Here is a 12,493-nt window from a genome sequence, read left to right as displayed (position 1 = left end):
CTCTCTCTGGTTCATTGGACGGACCGTCTCCGGGGGTATCCAGTTCGGGTTCAATCCAACAACTCCACGACAGTCGCATATCTAAACCACCAGGGTGGTACCCGGAGCCTCGCAGCCATGTCGGAAGAAGTGCTCATCCTCTCCTGGGCGGAGAGCCATGTCCCAGCTCTGTCGGCAGTTCATATCCCCGGCGTCGACAACTGGATCATCAACTTTCTCAACCAAGAGAGACTCTATCCCAGCGAATGGGCTCTGCATCCACAGGTCTTTCTCGCGATCTGCGAGCGATGGGGTCGACTGGATATGGATATCTTGGCCTCCTGCTTCAACTGCAAGGTAGAGAACTTCGTGGTGAGGTCCAAGGATCCTCTGGCTCGGGCATCGGATGCCCTTGTAATCTCGTGGATGAAGTTCACGTTTCCTTACATGTTCCCTCCTCTTCCGCTCATTCCGCGTCTTCTCCAAAAAATCTGGTCATTCTCGTGGCCCCAGACTGGCCATGCAGAGTGTGGCACGCATCACCTAGTCTCCCTCCTCGCCGATGAACGCTGGTGCCTTCCTCTTCGTGAGGACCTCTTGTCGCAGGCACCGATCTTCCACCCGAATTTAGGGTCTCTACATTTAACGGGATGGCTGTTGAAGCTGCCGTACTAAGGGCTCAGGGTTTCTCGGATGCAGTTGTCCAGACCATGATTCGTGCTAGGAAGCCGTTGTCCTCCCAGATATATCACCAGACATGGAAGTCCTACTTTAGTTGGTGCGAACGGCACCAGTTGTCTCCCATTCGGTTCTTGTTCCCCCGACTCTTGTCTTTCCTGCAGTTGGGTATGGACTTGAAGCTGGCTCTCAGTTCCCTCAAAGGGCAAGTTTCGTCGCTTTCCATTCTTTTTCAATGAAACTTGGCTTCGCTTTCTGCAGTTAGGACCTCTCTGCAGGGGTTGGCGCACGCTGCGCCCCCTTACCGTACTCCGTTGAATCCGTGAAATTTTAATCTGTTGGTCAGTGCTCTCCAGTTCTCTTCATTTGAGCAGGTGTCCCTTTGCTTCCTGTCCTACAAGGTGGCCTTTTTGGTGGCAATCGTTTCCATCCGTATGGTGTCGGAGCTAGCGGCTCTCTCCTGTCGGTCCCCCTTCTTATCCTCAACCAGGACAAAGTAGTCCTTAGCCCTGTCCACTCCTTTCTTCCGAAGGTCGTGTTGGCATTCCATCTCAATGAAGAGATCATTCTCCCTTCATTTTTTCCTGCCCCGTCTCATCCTCGTGAGCAGTCGCTCCAGACTCTGGATTTGATTTAGGCCGTTCACATCCTCTTTCCGACGGACAGATTCTCTATTTGTCATTTCAGAGGGACCGAGACAAGGGCTGGCTACGTCCAAAGTTTCCATTTCCCAATGGATTTGTTTGGCCATTGTGGAAGCGTACCGCATCTGTGACCGGGCTCCGCCCCTACAGGTTACTGCTCATTCTGCTCGCTCAGTGGGGGCCTCTTGGGCAGTACATCATGGGGCTTCGGCCCTTCAGGTGTGCACGGCGGCTACCTGGTCGTCTTTGCACACCTTTTCCAAATTTTAGAGTACACACTTTTGCATCTTCTGACGCTTCTCTGGGGCGTAGAGTTTTGCAGACGGCGGTTCTCTGATTGGCTGGAGGGCTTCTTCGTTTATGGCCAACCCCTGGGACTGCTCTGTAACGCAATGCCCCCCAATAATACGGATGAGAATACTGGATTTTTGTACTTACCGTAAAATCTGTTTCTCTTCCGTTCAGTGGGGGGGACACAGCTCCCACCCATTTTCTCGTGTTATGGGCCTCGTTGTGGCCTACGTGGTTCTGGGTTTGTACATTGTTTGGTTTTCCTGTTTTTCTTTTGCCTCTCCTACTGCTTTTGCACAAACTGTTTTAGCTTAGTCCCTGTAGGAAGGGTATAGCTGGAGGGAGGAGATCACACTTTTGTGCTAAGTGTCGCCTCCTAGTGGCAGCAGTTATACACACGGTCAAGCCTGTGTCCCCCAATGAACGGAAGAGAAACAGATTTTACGGTAAGTACAAAAATCTATTTTTTTCAAACCAGCACCTGGATCAGAACACCTTTGTAATTGCATGTAATTTACAATTCAGTGTAACCACTGAGTTATAGCACCACCTTCAGTTTGTTCTTTTCCTTATTTCTCTGTCCACATTGCTGAGGTGGTCACATGTGCTCAGTTTCACCCTTTAACTGCCACCAATTGTATCTTCTGTTAGAAGCTGTGACATAGGGAGATAGCTGCAGCTGAAAGGACACGCCCCCGAGTTGCAGCCTATAGGACCTGCCTCCTGTCCTGAGTTATAGCATGGAGTGAGCTGCCACAGAAGGGACACCTCCCCCCCCCCCCCCAAGGTGTCAGCCTGATACAAATCTAGCAGAGCAATTTGAACAATGAATGGGGAGATCTCTGCTTCCATGTGAGGTACAGGGCTGGTTCTAGATTTGGTTGATTGTCATGTACTGTGATGTCTGATTTAAATTTTTTTACATTGAAGGGGTTTTCTAGTTTTGTAATTTTCAGCATCAATTGACAGGAAACAATAGGTTAAACGCTGGTGCGATTTTTATTTTTATTTTTTGTGTGAAACTGGATAACCTCTTTAACAGTAATCATTTATATTTACAGGGGGACAAAGAGGTGGAATTAGGGCTTCCCTTCTCACCACTCTGCGACCGAAAGTCAACACTGGTAGCACAGTCACAAATAGGTAATCGATTGCTTTTGTCTGCTTCTTTGTGATAACAATTTGAAGGATCATCCCAGACTCAATAATAAAATCTGAAATAATCAAGCACCAGACATGGTCCAATTTCCTAATATACTGTCTGCTAATTATGAGTGGGATCACTAAACACCTGAGGGACTGGACCGGCTGCAGCAAGAGGGACTGCAACCAAACAACACATTGCAACCAAACTGACTTAAAAATTAGAATCTCAGTTAGGGCTCATGCACCCGACAGTTGTTGTTTTGCGGTCTGCAAAACACGGATACCAGCCGCGTGCATTCCTCATTTTGCAGAACGGAGCAGCCGGCCCATAATAGAACAGTCCTATCCATGTATGTAATGCAGACAATAATAGGACAGGTTCTATTTTTTTGCGGAATGGACATACGGACACGGAATGCACACAGTCATTTTTGGCCCCATTGAAGTGAATGGTTACGCATATGGGCCACAAAAAATAATGAACAGGTACAGACAAAAAATATGTTCGTGTGCATAAGCCCTTAAATACATACTACAAAATTGTGCATTTTACAAAAGTAAAAGGTAACACAAGTGAAAGGTAACCTAAAAAATGCAAGAAAAGGAAAACATTTCTGAACTCATGTTGGCCATATTAATCAGCTTCTACTGTAGATAGTTGCTCAAAATGACTAAATGATATTTGATTGAACAATATAAAACAGTAATTTTTCCTTTTTTTTTGAACTAGCATATATATTTTTTATATTAAGTATATGATTGTCCACACATAAGCAAATACAGTGTCCCTTCAAGTTACAATATTAATTGGTTCTGGGTCGACCACTGTATATTGAAACCATTGTAACTTGAGTCTATAACTCTATGGAAAACTAGTAATTGGTTCCAAGGCCCCAAAATCTCATCCCAAGAAAAGAGAAAATGAAGATTTATGTAAAATAAGCAGATAACTACCACACATATAGCAAATCCTCCCATATAACAGTCAGGAATAGATGCTAAAAGCTGTAAATCACTTTCTATGATGAGGACAGGAGCTCCTTCGGGGTCCTGTATAAAGCACAGTGTACCAGGAAAATAAAATGGAGTCACCCCATATCTAATATCCAAAGGAGCAGTTTGTCTTGGCACAGACGGGGGGCAGTACAGAACATCTAGTACTGCAGAGGAGCTACTAGACAATACAAGTGTTTTACCAATGAAATGGCCATGCTGATTGGTTGTATGCTGAGTATAGTTTAAACTTACGATAGCCCAGGAAAGACCACTATATGTTGAAAATGTTGTATCCTAAGGGGCCACTGCATATGTACTATATATATATATCATATATAAGTTTAAAAAAAATGTAGATGGACACAATGGCCACATTTACTAATGCTGTCTAACATTAAAACAACATAATCTTAGACCAGGAAACCAGAAAAGGCCTAGAGGCTCCTGCTATATGTGTCTAGCTGTAAACCATCTATATGTTGGTGAAGCGTACATGAAATATTTGTAGCAACATTTTGCCGCACATTGTCAGATTTCACTCCATGCCCCCTTTCCTCTGAACTACACCCTCCAGTCTAGACAACTTGGAAAAGTGTCAAGCTTGTCGGAAACCTCGGTTGTTATCGGTGCAAATTACGCTGCAAAAGAGGCAGAACTCTGTTCGTGAATATGGGCCTCTAAACTTAAATAAATGCAACAAGAAAATTGATAGCATTATCATTCATTTGCTTCTGGGGTTTGCTTTTCTCTTGTTTGCTTGCGTTGTTTTTTGCCTCCTGGTCACTTACTGTGCATAAAAAAACTTTGATCCAAAACCTGATCCATTCGCTTGAGACGGGCCGGCCACCATCATCTTGCTTGAAGATCTTTTACAAAATCCCGTGTGAGGCGACGTATGATATCACCACGCCAGCCAGCATGATGACCTCGTCTCGGGCCGCCCGAGATTTCGCTCAAGATCTTCAAGCGAGATGGTGGCGGCCAGCCTGTCGCGAGCAATGGATCATGTTAGTATGATTTTCTTTTTGGTTTTAAATTTTACACTCAGCATATGAGGGGTACAATGATGGGGAACAGCGCTATCGCCGCTCCCTGTTATTGCACCCACTACTTACAAAGAAATGCACTTTGTGACAAAGTAATTCGTCACAAAGCAATTTTTTTGGTAAACTTCGGCGAAGCATCCGAATCAAATTTTCCAGTAATTGGCACATCTGTAATGATGATGATGATGAAGAAAATTAGGAAATATTTTCTGCTGATTATGAACGGCAGCGACACAACCACTAATAGAAATACTATTTATTTTAGTTGATTTCTGTCTTATTGTTTGTTCTATTACCACTTGCAGGTTTTATAGACTTCATAGTGGAGCCAACATTCACTCTTCTAACTGATTCAACCGAGAAAATTGTTATGCCTCTTATAGAGGAAGCTGCAAAAGCTGATCATTCTGTCTACAATAAATCCAGGTTTGTCGTTTACTTTCCATTTATGTCAAAGGTAAGAGTTGTCACTGCTGAAAAGTGGTTATTTCACCTTGTCCTCTTTTTATTCCTATACAATACTGCCACCAAGTGGCGGCTGTGTGTAGTGCATGCGCTCTGAAAGTTACAGTCAAAACTTACTTAAAATCAAACACAAGCTGGACTGAGTTAAAGGTATATCTTGTATGCATTCAATTTAGAAAAATACATGAGCCTAAATCTGTTTATATAATTGTAAATACACCTGGGCCGTGGCTCTCTTCTATTGGCTGATATGATTTTGCGTAATTACTTGCAATTATGACCTTCTGCTCGGCTTCTCGCCCCCCGCTGGACCAGAAGTGATGAAATGCCGTATACATACGCAACCGCTGCCAACCAATCAGTGGTCCCTGTGGTGATGAGTCCAGCGGGCCTCTACATTTTATTGTATGTACGGTACAGAAATAAGAAGAGCAGTGGAACCATAGAAAGCTTTTCCAAAAGATGATCTATCGACCTTCGGAAGCCTTTCGGCCAGATCCCCCTATGTCATTTGACCTACAGAGGGAAGTATACTTACCTGCTTCCCTCCACAGAGTCCTGGGCCTTTTGGTCCTCCACTTCTTTACATTAGTCTCACTTTCCAACATCTGGTTTGATGGGGGTCATGTGTTGGGCTGCAGACAGTGACTGGCCGCCGGAGTGACTTGCTCCCCATGCATCTTGTCTGTTGACATATTGCTAAGGTTGTTGATAACAATTTGTCACCTATTTCACCCTGTGTGCTCCAAAAGGTGAAAATCTGTGAGCATTCCCCTGGATAATAGACATCATGTCTGAACATACACGACAATAAAAGTATACAGTAAGATGATATCAGATGTCAGTTATATTTACTAGATTACTGGAGAGGGCCCATTGAGCCAAGGATTTCTTGTGATTTCCGGATGGATTTATCCCCCTAATATGTGTCACAGTTGTTTTTTTTCTTCTTCTGGGTCAACACTAGATTTAGAGGAATTAGAATTTTAGGTTGGACCTTTTTACCATTTCTATGTTATTATTATTTACCACCTGATATCTTTGTCTGCGAAGTAACAGTTTGGAAATAGAAATGTTAATAGTTTAAAATGCAAACTGAATGAACAAAAGAGAAATCTAAATCAGATATTTGGTGTGACCCCCCTTTGCCTTTAGAACAGCATCAGTTCTTCTAGGTACACTTGAAGGAACTCAGTAGGGCGGCTGTTTCAAACGTCCTGGAGAACTAACCACAGAACTTCTGAGGATGTAGGCTTGCTCAGATCCTTCTGTCTCTTCATGTAATCCCAGACAGACTTGATGAGGTTAAGATCAGGGCTCTGTGGGGGCCCATATCATCAGTTCCAGGACTCATTGTTCTTCTTTAGGTCTCATGCACACGACTGTTGTATGTGTTGCGGTCCGCAAATCGCGGATCTGCAAAACGCAGATGGCGTCCGTGTGCGTTCCACAATTTGCGGAACGGCATGGGCAGCCATTAATATAACTGCCGATTCTTGTCCGCAAAACGCGGACAAGAATAGGACAGGTTATATTTTCTTGGCGGACCCCGAACGGAGCAACGGATGCGGACAGCACATGGAGTGCTGTCCGCATCTTTTGCGGCCCCATTAAAGTGAATGGGTCCGCATCTGAGCCGCCAAAACTGCGGCTCGGATCCGGACCAAAACAACGGCCGTGTGCATGAGGCCTTACTCTGAATAATAGTTCTTAAAGACATTGGCTGTATGTCTGCGGTTACTGTCCTGCTGCAGAATAAATTTAAGTTTTAACTATTAACACTTATATTTTTGAAAGCATTCTCACTTTGCAGCATTTTTTCCACACCTGCGTAAAACATTTGCACAATTGACACATTCATACATTTTACATTAATCTGCATTAGTATCTGTATTAGTCAACCTTTGGGATCTCAGTAATATTATCATTTGTCAGAAACGTATTGGTACCCGACCAAGAAAAATCACATTTCTTTCTTTTGTAGCCCAAATAACTCTGATTTTGGACGTGGTACAGACTTACAGAGGAAGAGCGTACGAACACCGCAAACAGATGGCAGCTCTACAATGGATTACTCTTTGGCGACTGTAGATTTACAACATTTCAAAAAGAATTTGGTGGAAATTATTCAGCAAAACAAAGAGCGATGGAAAGAACTGGCAGTGCAAGGTATTACCGCCATCAGTATGAGTGCAGCGCTATCTCTTCTAATTGTGTCTTGTGACAATATCTGCCCACTGCAAATACACATATTCATATCTCTTTTTAAGCTGTTTCCATGTAAATGTTCACCCAAATTTTCAAGCACCTGTTTCCACATTCTGGCTTCAGCAAAAAAAAATTACTATATGAACTGAGAACTCCAAAACAGCTGCATCTTAATATCCACATTATGGCCACAATATGTGGACCTCCTCCAATTCTGGTCAGCCAAACTTACATTATCATAGAGCCCTGGCTCAGTACAGCTGTGGGGGAGGAGAGTTGTCTAAGTGACGCACTCAGGGGCGGACTGGCCATAGACCCTACAAGGAAATTTCCTGGTGGGCCAACACCCAGAGGGCCGCCCAAGCCCTACTCATGGCCACTGGCCAGGTACATAATGATCTGATGCCCTCAGCATTATTGTAGGAACATCAAGTACATATAAACCTGACCAGGTGCCCTCCTGAATTCAGTTGTATCACCATCCTCAGGACACTAATACAGTTGAATACTGTGGTGAGGAGGACAGAATTTTTTGCTGCACTGTGGTATTTGGTTCTGCACTATGATATTGCTGGCCCCACCTACTTCTGTTGTCCCTGCCTATCTATGCTGGCCCCACCTACTTCTGTTGTCCCTGCCTATCTATGCTGGCCCCACCTACTTCTGTTGTCCCTGCCTATCTATGCTGGCCCTATCTACTTGTGTCGCCTCACCTTCAGTTTTTTTCGGGGCAAATTTCCCAGTCCCTGCATACACTGTACATTGCACTCGTTACAGAGGCCACTCACATTATGCTAGCACTTTGTAGAGATCACTTTTTCAGCTTGTGCTGTGTACACTGGGGGCAGCAGTCTTCTCATTATCATCAGAGTGCAGTATTACAAGATAAGACTTCTATTAAAAAGCTAAAGGCAGATAGCAAAGAATCACCCAGTTAATAGTAGGTGTTGGGGACCACTCAGCTCATATTCTCTCTACCAGCACAGAAGTACAGAGCATGACCACAACACTCTTCCATAGAAATCAATAGATCATTTCTGTCTGTGCTGGCTGGATGGCTTTGTACTATGATCAATTGAAGATGATGTGGGGTAAATGTATGTGTTATAATAGAACAACTGGATCCTACGTATAGGATGGAGATGATCTTTAGTGGCAGATGAAAGAAGACGCAGCATGAGCATGATTTCTGCAAATGGCTAATAGTGGCATTGGTGCAATGGGAACTGATACAGTTATAATTATCAAATATAAATGCACAATGCGGTGAGCCGTAAATATCAAGTCTAATAACAATAATAGGCCAGAGTCAGCGGAGAGTCCGCTGTGGAAAATTCACAACACATGTGGCTGAAATTCGCACTGGCCAAATGACAAAGTGGAAATGTGTGTTTTGCTGCAGATTTCACCCTCTGCTTTGCAGTAGGTATCTGCAACATCAATTGACCGGTATGAATTAAAAATTTCTATGTCAAGTTATGTGGCGATTCCCTTGCAGACACTTTTTGTAGAGCGTGGATGAGGTTTCTTACTGTAAAGGCAGTGGATTATCCGCAGGCAATTTCAATGTGAGAAGTCTACAGTATATCAACCACTAAAGATGAGCGAAGTTCTCTAAAATTCGATTTTGCAGCCTCGCCGAATTTAAAAAATAAAATAAATTACTTTGTCAAAAGGGGCATTTCTTTGTAAATAGCGGGTGCAATGAACAGGAAACAGCGTTTTCGCCACCCCTCGTCATTGAACCCCTAATTCATCTGAGATCAATATTATAGAATTTTAGTGTTTGCAAATTAAAAATAAATAAATAAATGAAATCACACTTACCTCATCCATTTGATCGTGAAGAGATCGTCGTGGCCATCTTGCTTGAACATCCAGCGCGAAATTTCGCCACTGCGAACGAGATTTCACCTGGGGTCTTCAAGCAAGATGGCCGCCGCCGCCGCCTCTTCACACAGAAATGGATGAGGTAAGTGTGATTTTTATTTTTTAACACCATTTCAGAGAAAATCGATTAGTTTTCCTATTATTCTGTGCTATAATCTGTGTAAAATTCTCATCCCATGCACGTCAGTAGGGTTTGCTCCACTCTACTTGCATGCATAGGAAAAGTACTGCATAGATTTCTACCAGTGCTGTGGAAAATCTACCTACAAAAATAACTGATCTGTTGCTTACTTTAGTTGGATTAAGCCATTGACTAATAATGAGCCTCGGATTTCTGCTGCAGAAAATGCATGTCGGATTTTAATCCGTTATGTAAGCTTGTATTGTAACTTAGACCAAACAGTATTAAACCATTTATTTTACTACAATACTGTGGAAAAGATGTTTGTTTGCTTGTTCTTTCATATTCCCATTGTTGCACATTTGTAATGTTTAACTCCTTAAAGTATACCTGTCGTGTCCGGTGACTTTTCAGGGTAGGCTGTTGTATGTATAAATGAGGAGTAGCACCTTTTCTGACTGTTATATTGTCATTTTTCCCCAACCTTCCCCTCTGTAGGCTCTATCTCTAATTCCCAGCTGTCCCTGAGCTACTGAATGGAGATTAGCTGGTATGATGTCTCCCATACACTGCATACAGAAAGCAGAGGAGATCCTGCTCCCCTATTTCTCACATACAAAAAGCATCAGAAATCTTAAAGGGAACTTGCCACATTGAACATGATTTCTGATCTGCAGGCAGCATGTTATAGAGCAGGAGAAGCTGAGCAGATTGATATACACTGACAAGCAAAAGGGGAACAATGTTTTGAACTTTTGACTTTCAGGCTCCATATCTCACCATCCACTACAGCTTCGAACGTGAGACTACCATCATTTTATGGACAATCATCTTAGCTATCTCAAACATAAATTGGACTTGCAACTATTAAGCATATGATTATTTATGCAGATTCTTGTCGTGTAACTGCATTGTTACGGTTTTGCTTCTAAAATTCTAAATTTTTATTTTTATTATTTTGTTAGTATTTTGTAAATTCACCTTTGGCTTTTAGCACTGCCTGAATCCTTCTGGGCATGGTCCCGATCAGGTTTGAGCATGTCCCGACCGAAATCTGTTCTCAGGTCTCCTCTACATGTTGGTGCATTCTTGTCGACTCACTTGGGTACGAATACAGCTTTTTCTTCAACTCTACCTACAAGTGTTCGATTGGGTTGAGATCTGAGGACTGTGGTGGTCAATCCAGCACCTCTACTTCATTGTCATTGAACCATTTCTTTGCCAATCTTGACATATGCTTCAGGTCGTTTTCCTGCTGAAACACTACGTTGTCCTTTTCATAACCCATAGTACTCGAGTGTACGAAGTAACTCATCCTGTAGGATACTCACATATAGCTCAGAATTTAGACCACCATCGATCCTTGGAAAGTATCCAATGTCCTTGGCTGTGAAACAACCCCATATGATCAGGCTTCCTCCACCGAACCTGACAGTTCCTGCAATTTCTCGATCTCGATCTGTTAGCCTCCTTTTCCCTTGTTTCTCTATCACAGCCCAGTCTATTGATTTTCATCTCATTGCTCCAAATCACCAGTTTCCAATCCTCTACTCTCTACACTCTTTTGCAAACTCGAGCCGGTGCTTTTTATGAAGATATCTAAGGTGAGGCTTCTTCACCTTTTTTCGGGGCACCATTCCAGACTTGTGTAATGCGTGTCATGCTGTGCTTGCATGGACATCTGTGATCTTACTATTATGAAGCATACGAGCCACCTCCACTGCTCCGATATTTTGCCTGGATGTCAACCTCTTGGCTTTGGAATGGATGGATGGACTTCATTTAACATAGTAACATAGTACATAAGGCCGAAAAAAGACATTTGTCCATCCAGTTCGGCCTGTCCTCCTGCAAGTTGATCCAGAGGAAGGCAAAAAAAAACTGTGAGGTAGAAGCCAATTTTCCTAACTTAAGGGGAATAAAAAATTCCTCCCCGACTCCAATCAGGCAATCAGAATAACTCCCTGGATCAACGACCCCTCTCTAGTAGCTATAGCCTGTAATATTATTACGCTCCAGAAATACATCCAGGTCCCTCTTGAATCCCTTTATTGTACTCACCATCACCACCTCCTCAGGCAGAGAGTTCCATAGTCTCACTGCTCTTACTAATATTTATACATAGTAATTAGATCTCCCCTCAGTCGTCTTTTTTCTAAAGTGAATAACCCTAATTTTGATAATCTTTCAGGGTACTGTAGTTGCCCCATTCCAGTTATTACTTTAGTTGCCCTCCTCTTGACCCTCTCCAGCTCTGCTATGTCTGCCTTGTTCACAGGAGCCCAGAACTGTACACAGTACTCCATGTGTGGTCTGACTAATGATTTGTAAAGTGGTAGGACTATGTTCTCATCACGGGCATCTATGCCCCTTTTGATGCAACCCATTATCTTATTGGCCTTGGCAGCAGCTGCCTGACACTGGATTTTGCAGCTTAGTTTGCTGTTTATTAAAATTCCTAGATCCTTTTCCATGTCAGTATTACCGAGTGTTTTACCATATAGTATGTACGGGTGACTTGCATGTTCTTCCAACTGTCCTGGCACTCACATGATGCAGTTTGGCAATTTTTTACCACTATCGATGGGCTGGATGATGCTGTTTCTCTTTTCTTGGGAAATTTTCTTCATGGCTGCTCCTGGATTCGAATCACTTGGGTATCAACCTAACAACATACTGGGGGATTGTGAGAACAGGTTGTAATTTGTATATACAAGAAGAAAAACAGTGTTCCACCACCAGGAGCAAACAGTAGCAATGCAGTTACATAACAAGAATGTGCATAACTAATCATATCCTAAGTAGCTCCAAGTCCAATTTATGTATGAGATAGCCAAGATGATTGTCTATAAAATTAAGTTGTAGTGGATGGTGAGATATGGAGCCTGAAAGTCAAAAGTTCAAAACATTGTTACCCTTTTGCTCATTAGTGTACATAGGTTTATGGGAAAAGATTCAGTAAGACCTGTAATTTATAAATTTTAATTCCTGCTCATTCTGGGCTTTGATGTCCAGGAGGCGGTCCTATC

General features: G+C 43.0%; 1 protein-coding gene across 5 annotated transcripts in view; it reads left to right on the top strand.

Annotated features, from left to right (window-relative positions):
• The window catches only part of PDE1A (phosphodiesterase 1A), a 386,882-nt gene that overhangs the window by 360,305 nt on the left and 14,084 nt on the right, over positions 1-12,493 (top strand). For 4 of the 5 annotated variants that reach the window (XM_044303311.1, XM_044303313.1, XM_044303312.1 and 1 more), the window contains exons 11-13: positions 2,654-2,735; positions 5,086-5,206; positions 7,230-7,414. In XM_044303311.1, coding sequence (XP_044159246.1) covers positions 2,654-2,735; positions 5,086-5,206; positions 7,230-7,414 — 388 coding nt within the window. Of the gene's footprint in view, positions 1-2,653; positions 2,736-5,085; positions 5,207-7,229; positions 7,415-12,493 lie in introns of those variants that run through there. The other variant, XR_006391047.1, reaches the window with a different exon arrangement.

This window comes from Bufo gargarizans, chromosome 8, assembly GCF_014858855.1.
Source record: "Bufo gargarizans isolate SCDJY-AF-19 chromosome 8, ASM1485885v1, whole genome shotgun sequence".
Taxonomy (NCBI): domain Eukaryota; kingdom Metazoa; phylum Chordata; class Amphibia; order Anura; family Bufonidae; genus Bufo; species Bufo gargarizans.
The sequence above is the reverse complement of the archived record's forward strand: the minus strand, read 5'-3'. Positions and strand labels throughout refer to the sequence as shown.